The 12,066-nt window shown below is 39.1% G+C and overlaps 1 protein-coding gene across 1 annotated transcript in view; it reads left to right on the top strand.

Moving 5' to 3' along the window:
- The window catches only part of LOC126106327 (protein crooked neck), a 79,454-nt gene that overhangs the window by 17,225 nt on the left and 50,163 nt on the right, over positions 1-12,066 (top strand). The window contains exons 7-8 of the mRNA XM_049912575.1: positions 2,001-2,162; positions 8,258-8,386. Of these exons, the coding sequence (XP_049768532.1) occupies positions 2,001-2,162; positions 8,258-8,386 (291 nt within the window). The remainder of the gene's footprint in view (positions 1-2,000; positions 2,163-8,257; positions 8,387-12,066) is intronic.

Genomic DNA, 12,066 nt, shown 5'->3' with positions numbered 1-12,066 from the left:
TAACAAATGAAGAGGTACTGTTTCAAATTGGCAGAAGAAGAAATTTATGGCCCAACTTGACTAAAAGAAGGGATCAGTGTATTGGGGAGGGGGGTGGGGGGGGGGGTGGGGAGAAAAAATGTAGAGGGAGACCAAAGTTTGGATACTGCTACAGGTCCAAATGTACGTAAGTTGTGGCATTTATGCAGAGATGAGGAAGCTTGCATAGCACAGACTAGCGTGGACAGCTGTGTCAAACCAGTCTTTGGAATGAAGACAACAACAACAATAGGTGTCTATCAGCAGTATTAATATGAAGGTGTACTTCTGACTGTACATCTGAGTTGTTTTCATGGAAACGACTGGGCTGTATGAGGAGTGGCTATAAAATAACGGGACTGATCCTGTCACAGAGTAAGCATGCATGTGCCAAAGGTGAATGCCCAATAGCTGTGAACCATGAAACGTTCTCAATCAAATGCAGCATCTCTTGTGTCTGTAGACAAGCCTGCAGCCATGGCCTTCATTTGTGTAAGAGCTGCTGTTTTGTTTTGCCAGAAAAATGGTAAGTGTAATAACAGAGCAAGAATTATTGTGAAGTTTCATATGAAACTTGGAAAAGGTGCCACTGAGATCTATCTTTTACTCAGAGAAGTGTATGGTAGAGACTGTTTATTACATAAGTGAGTTTTTGAGTGGGTCAAATGTTTGCAAGATGACCGAGAAGACCTTGAAGATGACTCACCCCCAGGATGCCCTTCAGCATCAAAAATGGAAGAAAATATCGAAAAAGTAGGTAATATGATTTGATCTGACCATGGATTGAGTATTTGATTGAATGCTGAAACTGTAGGAATTGAAAAATAATCCATAATGCATTTTTTGCATAACCAGTTTAAGATGAGATAAGTGTGTGCAAAACTGGTGCCAAAAGTTCTCACGATCGAACAAAAAGGAGGTCATGATAATGTTTGTAGTGATACATTCAGTATCACTGAAAATGATCCTAATTTCTTGGGAAGAGTGATAATATGTGATGAATCCTGGTTTTTAACTTGTGTTCCAGAGAGTAGCAGCCAGTCCATGCACTGAAAAGGTCAAGCTTCACCAAGAGTGAAAAAAGCTCGAATGAACAAATAAAAGATTCAAAGCAATGACTGTTTTTTTTCCCACATGGAATTGTGTATTTTCACTGGTTTCCTGAAGGTCAAACTACAAATCAACATTATTACCTTGAGGTTCTCACTCAACTCCGTGACAAAATAAGAAAAAAATGACTCAAACTGTCGAAAAACAGATTATGGGTTCTGCATCAAAACTACACACTGTCTCATAGTGCATTGTCTTTTAAGAGGTTTCTAGCGAAGTACAGCATCACGGTGTCAAACCACCCATCTTATTCACTTGACCTAGCATCTATGTTCCTTTCATCTGTTCCTCATGTATTTGTGTTAAAAGGAACAAGATTTCAGTCCTCTGAAGCAGTGAAAGAAAAAGTGACGAGCATCATCAAGGTATTCACCAAGGAAGACATCCAGCACTGTTTCCATCAGTGGAGAATTTGCATATAGCATTGTAGGGACGGAAGAGGGGAGTATATTGACAGTGACAATAACTAAAGACTATACCCTAAAGTACAGCATTAATCAAACATGCTGAAAACAATAAACATTTCACCTTGTGAAGTTAAGTCCTATTTAGCAATTCTGTCTCGTAATTTACTAGTCTTTTCATTTGCATGTTGCTCTGATGAAATAGCGTAGGAGTGTGTTATTGAAAACAAGTTGAGTCACTAATCTAGTCTGTCTGCCATTACGTTTTGTTATGGAGCGGTAATTAGTGTGTGTGTGTGTGTGTGTGTGTGTGTGTGTATTTTTATGATTGTGTACTTGTCTGTCTTTTCTGTGTATGTGCTTGTTTGCTTAGGGTGGTGCATTTGTCTCTTCTTAGACTGATGCAATTGTGAACCTAGTTTCAGCAGAACATGCAGTGTGGTTGATATCAGATTTTTTTGTTGCCAGCATGACAGAGCTCGTGTAATCTACAAGTACGCACTGGAGCACATACCGAAAGACCGTGCTCAGGAGCTGTACAAAGCATACACCATCCACGAAAAGAAGTACGGCGACAGGACGGGCATCGAGGATGTGATTGTGAGCAAGCGCAAGTTCCAGTATGAGGAGGTGAGAGCATAGTTGCGTGATCTCTTGGGTCTTGTGTGCTCCTCACGCTACATTTAAAAGCTGTACTTTTCCACTTATAGCTGCTAATTATAATCAAACTTGAATTAAATTAGCAGCTTTGAGTGGAAAATTAGGAGCTTTAAAATGTATTTTTAGCCTAATAACCATTCATATAAGAAAATAAATGTAGTAGGCAACAAAATAATACCCCTGACCGAAGGAAATCTACATTTACATACAAACTCCGCAAGGCACCACATGGTGCATGGCGGAGGATACCGCATACTACTAATAGTCATTTCCTTTCCTGTCCCACTTGCAAACATAGCAAGGGAAAAATGACTGTCCATAAGTATGTGTACAAGCCCTAATTTATCTTATCTTATGCAAAATGTATGTTGGTGGCAAAAGAGCTGTTGTGCAGTGAGCGTCGAATGCTGGTTCTCTAAATTTCCTCTATGGAGCAACCTCCATAGTGTGTATGTGCTGATTGAACCTGCTGGTAACAAATCTAGCAGCAAGCCTCTGAATCACGTCAATGTCTTCCTTTAATCCAACCTGGTGGGGATTGCAAACTCTTTACCATTACTCAAGAATAGGTCATACTAGTGTTCTATATGATGACTCCTTTGGAGGTGAGCCGCGCGTTACCAAAATTCTCCCAATAAAATGAAGTCAATCATTCGCCTTCCCTACTACTAACTTGATTTGCTCATTCTATTTTATATTGCTTTGCAGTTTTGTGCTTCGATATTTAATCAATATGACATTATTGTTTTTCCTACTCATCCACATTAATTTACATGTCTATACATTTAAAGCTTGCTGCAATTCATCACACCAATTAGAAATTCTGTCTTTAGTTGTCCTGCATCCTATAGTCATTAAATGATGACACCTTCTCATACACCACAGTGTCGTCAGGAGTGTCGCCAATGGCTTCCGGTTTTCTGCCGAGAAGACGGTCTGTATTAACTTCTGGCGCTATAAAGAGTTTCTCCCACCGACCTCACATCTCGGTCCCGTTGCTCTCCCATTCGTGGAGACAACAAAATTTTTAGGTCTTACATTTGACAGGAAACTTAGCTGGTCTCTACATCTGTCATATTTGGCTGCCCGTTGTACCCATCCTCTAAATGTCCTCCGTGTTCTCAGCGGTACATCGTGGGGAGCGGATCGAACCGTCCTACTTCACCTATATCGGTCGATTGTCCGCTCAAAGCTGGATTATGGGAGCTTTGTATACTCCTCTGCACGGCCGTCCATCTTACGCCGCCTGAACTCTGTACAGCATCAGGGGTTACGTCTTGCGATCGGTGCATTCTATACTAGTCCCATCGAGAGTCTTCATGCTGAAGCCGGTGGATTGCCACTAACCTACCGGCGCGGTGTACTGCTTTGTCGGAATGCCTGTCGGCTATTGTCAATGCCCGACCACCCGTCTTATCGTTCCTTTTTTGATGACTGTCTCGACCGTCAATACGGGTTGTATGTATCTGCCCTGCTACCCCCTGGAGTTCGCTTTCGTCGCCTCCTTCAGCGCCTTGATTTTTCACTCCCTGCAACCTTTTGAGTGGGCGAGAGCCAAACGCCACCTTGGCTCCAGGCTCAGGTTTGCATTCACCTTGACCTCAGCTCGCTCCCAAAGGAGGTTACCCCAGCTTCGGTATACCGCTCCCGGTTTGTCGAACTTTGTTCGAAGTTCATTAATACGATCTTCATTTATACAGATGACTCTAAGACCAATGACGGTGTCAGGTGTTCTTTTATTGTCGGGGCACACAGTTTCAAATACTGGCTCCATGGCCATTGTTCGGTATTCACAGCTGAGCTATTTGCCCTCTTTCAGGCTGTTCAACCGTTTCTTCGCTCATTGCAGGCCGACCCGTTGATTTCCCCTTACAGAGGCATCCAGAAGCTTTAAACTGTGCATACCATCGCCAAATGGAGTTAGCAGTTGGTGGATCTTTGTTGAACTTCGTCCTGAAGTGTCGTTGCACTGTTATGACTGACTGATGTGAGTGCATTTCAAGCATGACATACGCTTTCTCGGCTCCTGTCGCCATTTTGTCTCACTGCGCTCTCGAGCGCTCTGGCGGCAGAAACCTGAAGTGCGGCTTCAGCCGAACCAAACTTTATGAGTTTTTCTACGTATCTGTAGTGTGTCGTGACCATATGTCAATGAATGGAGCTACAGTGAATTTATGAAATCACTTCAGTCATTTGTAATAGCCCTGTATATAAATTGCTGCTCACTCTGTCCATCAGATCATTTGTTTGTAGAGAGAATAAGAGCGGTCCTATTGCACTCCCCTGGGGCACTCCTGGTGGTACTGTTGTTTCTCATGGACATTTGCCATTGAGGACAGTGTACTGTGTACTATTACTTAAGAAGTCTTTGAGCCATTTACATATCTGGGAACCTTAAATCTATTGTATAAATTAATATCATAAAACAGTGCTAATAATTTACCTGCCTGGATAGTTGAGCTTGTTTAAAGCACAAGCTTGTGGGATAAGGGGAGGTGAACTGGCCCAGGATTGAATGTGGCCTACAAATTAATTATGGGGGCTGGTGTGCCGGCCAGAATGGATGTGGTTTTTTTCATGGTTTTCGAAATTCACCTAGAGAAATGTAGGCCTAGTTCTGCCTCAGATAGGCAATTTGCGTATGTTTTGAAAAACAGTGCGACACTTGACTGTCTGATTACACCAGACACAGACGGGAGGGATACATGGATTCCTCCCTGGAGAGTTGCTGGCAGTAGCTTTAAACTGCTGATGGGAAAGGTGACTCCATTGTAATTAGAACCTGTATAAATGCTAATGAAATTAGAGAAGAGCCATATACCAGTCTGAATCTGGTGTTGGCTGGATAAAGCATAAAGGAAAGGAGGAGGAAAGCAGTGCTAATAATATATGTTATGTATGAATCATTTATTTATACCTTTTATGAGCATCTACACTTGTAGTTCACAGAACAACAAAGCATTGCTTCCTCCTGTGAAACTGTGCACACTTTTGTGATGAACTGGTTGGAACTGACCTAACATCTTTGAACAGCTAATTTATGTTATTGTCTTTTGATTTTATTTGAGTAAATTTGATTTTTAATGCTTAAGAACTTTCATTTCATTTATTGTGCCATCAATGAAAATTTGTATTCTTTATGCAAATCAGATTTATGGCCCTTTCAGTTCTGTCAGTTATGTTAAGATAGTTATTTATATCAGTGAACAGGCAGCCTATTTCTTTTTTTTTTTATATGTAGTTAGCGAGATTTAGTATGGTTCAATATAAAATACTTAGTTCAAGTGACAATATTATGAAAAGAATAGATTGTTACTCACCATATAGTGGAGATGTTGAGCTGCAGACAGCCACAACATTAAGACTGCTAAACAAGTGAGTTTTCTACCAAAAGGCCTTCTTTTAAAGTAGACCACACACACACACACACACACACACACACACACACACACACACACACAGAGAGAGACTGTTGTCTCTGGCCACAGAGACAGTCTGGCCTTGGTAGCCAAAGACAATGGTCATATGTGTGCGAGTTGTGCATGCATGAATGTCTGTGTGTTGTCTACTTCCCTGATAAGGGAATGTTATCTATGTGAAAATATATCCTCTATATACTGTTCAGTGAGCACTACACTACATTCCAAACAAGACAATGTTAATAATTGCAAATCTCCATGTCCACTGGGATGACAGTATTCAAATTTAAAGGCAAGTGAACAGTGACCTACATGAACTTTGTACACTGTTCTGAGATGACTTTGCTGGGCTAAGAATATTTTTCATGAATGTGTGGGTATCCAGCAGTAAATAAGCAAAATTTAAAAGCTGTCAAATTGAAGTTTTATTGACAGCTGAAACTGCTGCAATACTTAGTTTCTAAATACCGTATTTACTCGAATCTAAGCCGCACTTGAATCTAAGCCACACCTGAAAAATGAGACTCGAAATCAAGGAAAAAAAATTTCCCAAATCTAAGCCTCTCCTTAAATTTGAGACTCGAAATTCAAGGTGAGAGAAAAGTTTTAGACTGCCCCTCCAAATCGAAACAAAGTTGGTCCATTGTAACGTGAAACACAATTGAGATCGAATGGATGAAGATACAGCTGCAGTAGTTTGGTTCAAATCGTAAGCTTAACAGTTAAGCTTTACCAAGCAGCCATTGCTACGTGCTCCGTCCGTATTTATACAGGTACTCTTCCTTTTTCGCGTGCTTCATCTGGTTTGAATCAATTGCTTATTTTGCCTTGATCTGATAAAGGCCGTTCTCTTTGTTATAGGGGTTTATGTCACTCTAAGCTGAAAATGCATTATTGTACTTTGTCATGCATTGTTTGTCGCATTCTGATAATCAGTGTTTATGACCTGTCGCCGCTTGCGGCATGGCTTGCTCTTGTGCGCGCTACCGCGGCTTACAATAAAAAAAAAAAAAAAAAGAGAATAATTGTGTCATAAGCGAAACAATGGCAAGAGACTGCTATTTGTTGTTACCTACACTGCTGTTTTCTTCGATAATGATCAACAAGAACCAAATAATAGACTGCGTATGATAGATGATGTTCTGAACGAGAGTTTAGTGAAATTTTTTCTCCATTTGAAAATCTTTGCAGATGCCTCTTTGGTACATTACATTCTGCATAGAAATTACTCATCTTAGATTTAAAAATCTAGTCAGTTGCCGTGCTTCATTTCTGACTGTATCACTATTCAGCGTAAGAATAATACGAATATAAACATGACATGATATGTATATTCTTCCGTGTTTGCTGTTGTCTCACTCTAGTTTCGTAGTTTATTAGGCAGACAGGATTTAAATGAGATAGCAGCAAACACGAAAGAATACATGGCATAATGTTTACATTCTTCTATCATTTCTTTTAATTTATTTACTGATACAGATGTTTTGGCGCCAGTATTTATCTTTGTGCCTGCAAAGCAACCTGTATTTGATGGCAGAAGTTAGTTGTGGCGACACCCACCAGCATTTTTCAGAACTTCCACTTACTTTGCACTCGATTCTAAGCTGCAGGCAGTTTTTTGGATTACAAAAACTGGAAAAAAGTGCGGCTTAGATTCGAGTAAATACGGTAAGATGCTCAATGTGAAACTTCCAAGAATGCCATGTATCTATCTTCAGTCCTAAAAATTTTAAATGCCAAGTCCTTGCTGGTTCTTTGATCATCTTGTGATAATAAAAGGGAGCTTTTACAAGACTTGTGAGTTACTTTGTTGCTTGGCACTTGGGGATGATTGTGTCTTTTCCAGGGATTTCAGTGTCTTTCATGTTTCAGTCTTTTACGATGATATCCAAAAATTATATTTTGCCAGCCTTCTCAAATTTTAAAGTTGGTTCGATGTCCGTACAGTTGTATGCAAACAGCTCCACCACTTGTGGAAACAGAGAGTGATCAACATATTAATTTATTTTATTCATGGAGGTGATATATCTGAATACGCATTCAGCTACTGATGATTGTGTATGTCCATGGGTTTCTCCATGCTATGCTTGCTCAGAAGAATCATTCTGGAATGTTTTCGCATTTGCTACTCAGCCTCTGTGAAATGACAAAATCCTTGCATGCATTGTTCACTGTCAGAGCAAAAATTTCCTATCTTCTTTAGTATTTTTGGTGTGTATGACTTTCAAGTCTCTTGTAAACCACACACTATTTTAGCAGGTGGACTTGCTGCTATGTTCACATAGCCAAAAGTATTGCAATAAGTGCTGTTGAAATATTATGGAGGTAAGACTATATTATCAAGAAATAACTTGCAAAGCTGCACTTACACAAATTTTAATTAGTGTTATATAATCTATATGATGAAATATGAGTTTTTGGGCTTTGTTTTTACATTTGAATAGTGTATTATTGTATTCATTTTATGTAGCAGTTGAATTCTAGTTTTTAAAAAAAAATGACTTATAGCACTATGTCATAGTTTTGTGAATAAGTGCTGTAAAGGACATGTTATATTGTTGATCTCATTGCCCTGAACATTTTTGTACAGCAAGCATTCTGTAACCCAGAATAAGTGAAATGATTGTCTGACATGTTTATTTTCAGGAGGTGAAAGCCAATCCAACTAACTATGATGCATGGTTTGATTACTTGCGACTAGTTGAGAGTGAAGGAAATTTAGATGTAATTCGGGATACGTATGAGAGAGCTATAGCAAATGTTCCACCTACAAAGGTTAGTATAATGATATATTTTACTGACTGATTTCAGTTACAATTACAGTTCAGTAGAACTGATGCACCAATCCTTTGACTGCTGGAGGTGCACCATATGCTTGGCGTGCTGAGGTGCCGCGGCCTGCAGCGTAATCCGACTACCTGTGCTAAGTGCCGGTCCCTTGGAGTCACCACCGGGACAGGAGCAGCCTGTGCTGCCCAACCCCCCTGTAGCTGAATACTTCTGGGCTGATTACAATGTGGACAAAGCCAGTTTGAATTTTTGGGAACTTTGAGCTGTAATATCTCGGGCAGTAGCTTTGCAAAGAAATCAAATATTGCCATCTTTTACAACTTTATGCGTTATCTTAAGAATAATAATGAAAAGAGTTTCACGAGCCGTATTGAGTCAGAAAATTGTAGGTAAAATTGGCCAAAACATAAGCGCCCAAAAAAATTTCAAAGTTTGGCTTCTTGCATCCCCTGGATTAATGTTATGACGAACGTGAAACTTGGCATGCAGTAATCTAACAACACAATTTTCTTAAATATAAAGTTCATTTCAGTGTTGAATGAATTAAATGCAAAATTGCAGATTTTGTAGAAACATAAAAAAGTGGTGTTTCCATTCTGATATTGCTAAAAAAAAAAAAAAAAAAAAACTATGCTTTAGAACGTTCCTAGCTGTACAATTGGAATGAAAGTTGGGTGCAAAAATCAGGCCCAAAACCAATGTAAACTTCAGATTCACATATCTAGTAGAACGAACACATGATGAAAATGAAATTTTGGTGGAATAGATTGATATCACAATGATATGGAATAAAAAATTTTATTCTCGTACTGTTTTCAAATAATCTACAAATTAGTCGAAATGATATTGATTTTTATGAGAAGATAAAATCGGGTTATATTCCATATTACTTTTACAAATACCATTTTCTGTCAGTGCCTCAAAGACAGTCTCATTCAAACAACCAATTTTAAGCCCCCCACCCTCCCCAGAACAGTGAGTCGAATGTCATCCATATTTGTACTACTAAGGATAAAAGAATATAACTGTCCATGTTACATGTTAATAATTTAAATGTATCATATGTAGATTAATATATGGGTTTTGCTATACTGGCACAACATACTCGGTGTAATTACATTTGCCAAGGTACAGCTATTGTGCCATTTCAATCACCAAGACCGTTCACTTGCCAGTAAACTGCTACATATGAAGTAGTCAGGCATTGTGATGTTTGAAATTTTCACGGCGTACTGTTTGATCCATAAAAACACGGGAACAAATGGAACAAATAGTCAGGCATTGTTTGAATAATTTTACACCTGTTGAATCTATTTCCTATCCTTCTTTTCGATCTGGGCTTTGGACCAGCACTGACGAAGTTAAAAATAAATGTGTATATTTTTTACATTTTTACCTTTTCTTTTATTTGTAATACATTCAAAAGTGTCAGTAAATTTTCTCAGATTTAGTTCTCAATGATTAGTAATACTTCTTTGTAAGATAAGTTTCAAATCAGGGTACAACACATAATGGAACATTGCAAGTTTTGCATTGGTATGTAGTTTCCTGGTGCACTTTCTGTTTCATGCAAACCACGCATCTGCACATTAACGTACTTTCCTGCGAATGTTCACTCACGATAACAGTCAGAAAATGTCTCCCTGTGAATCGCAGAGGATTCTTGTCATTGTGCCATCTGCTACCAGCGTTTTTCTGTTCTGTAGCATATTTTTCTAGTCTCCCTTATGAGAGAAAGATGAAACTCTGTGAGTGCCATTTTTTGCCCTGTTACCAAACGGTGGAGAGTATGGACATTATGATGTACAAATCCAGAACGTGAAGAGAAGAAAAAAAGAAAAGAAAAATCTTTTACCATTTCACAGTCGTACACACAGATCCCACTGAGCTCAGTAACATGTCACAATGTTCAGTTGCACCCATACTCGAAAAGCAATCTACAGTACATTGTGTTTTCTTTATTTTTTCGCCAGTATTTCTGTCAGTCTTCTCTGTTTGAGTTGTCTGACTTGTGGTCAACATGCACACCTGTCTCGTATCGCACCACTTGACAGAAAGTATCATGTCAGTGGACTTAAAACTCAGTTTCTCCTGATTTTAATTTTTTCTGCAGTTTTGGCATGTTGTGCCTGTTCTTACGAACAGTGTCACATGCAGCTGTTCCGTGGTTGTAAAGCAAGAGGAGCAGGTCCGGGCTGGAGTAGCAGTTATCAATATATAGAATATGACCCTGTTTCAAATACAGTCCCATAAGAGTTGTCACTACTTCGCCACTTTTTCCTAAATTGTGAAACCCAATTTCTGTTGTTGTGCCTTTTGTACAATAAAATCCAAAATATACCCACTCTGACAGTCACAGAGAACAAATGTCTTTATTCCAAATCTACTTTGCTAGCTTGGAATAAATTACTTAAAAGATAATTGTCCTTTGAACAGCAAGAGACTTTCATCTATACAAAACTTATTATGTGGATGAAATGAATTACAAAATGTCTTACGAACCTTGTCAACAATCATCCTAATTTTAAATAGACTGTTGCCTCCAGTGCTAACACAGTTATCACTGAAGTGTAACATTCTCAGAAGTAGACAAAAACGGTCTCGGGACATAATTTCACTGAAAATGGGTGTTTTCAAAAGTGTATCTCTGGACCAATAATCATTTAATTTTAACTTTTTAACTTGCGCCATTAGAATGGAAAATAGCAACAAAACAATACATTTCCGCAAATCCAGTGTCTTTCCACTTTGACAGTCGAGAATTCCCAGATTCTGTGGTATTTTGTCTGGTGTAAACGTAAAAATATTTGTTTTGTCTTCAATAAATTGCAACTGTTCTTCAGACTAAATATCGCAAAAAATGAAAGAATGCTTGGATCAGTATCTAATTTGCATTTGTGTCCTGAACTCGAGTCAGCAGAGTAATGATTTAAAGATGAAATCGGTTTCTTTCCAGTCAAATGTGTCACTTAAGTGCGCTATTTTCTGAAGTGTGTCACTGTCACTTTATGATTTCTCGGATTCAGAAGAACTGCTGACTGTAATTATTGCTCTCCCCTCTGATATAAAAGGCTGAAGATTAAAGCTTTGAGATTCTGTTGAAGACTCATCACTGCTAGCAACATAAGATAATTCATACCCATTGTCACTCCTAGTGAGCATATCCGGGACCTATTTATCTGTGCAACCATGGTGACGTGACATTTCTCCTTTAGAACACAAGAAAATTGTTGAAAACACGGGAAGCAAAGTCGAATTCTGCAAAGAATTGCAAACAGCAATAAACATATATGCAGTCTTTAACAATACAGTCAGACCACTGAACAGCTACTGGAAGAGCAAGGCGAAAAGACAGTTCTGCGTGTTTACACATATGTCATGCTCAGGTAGCTGTGACTCAGCACACTTAAACTCGTCTCTAGCGTTGGGAAGGCCGGTGGTACGCAATGCGTCAACGTGTCCTTAGCGCTGTAGGGAAGACCAAGGGCTGCGCTTAAACACATCGGGTGCACCAGGGGAACGGCAAGGCATCACGAGTTAACATATCCCCAGCAGTCAAAGGGTTAATGCATGTATTTCTTGGTTTTAATAGACTTCTGTTCTTCAAGTCCATGAATTAGAACTGTTAACCTTTTAACATCATTACAGTCACTAGAGTGTAATTT

The sequence above is a fragment of the Schistocerca cancellata genome, chromosome 10 (genome assembly GCF_023864275.1).
Source record: "Schistocerca cancellata isolate TAMUIC-IGC-003103 chromosome 10, iqSchCanc2.1, whole genome shotgun sequence".
NCBI lineage: Eukaryota > Metazoa > Arthropoda > Insecta > Orthoptera > Acrididae > Schistocerca > Schistocerca cancellata.
This window is presented reverse-complemented; position numbering and strand designations above follow the sequence as displayed.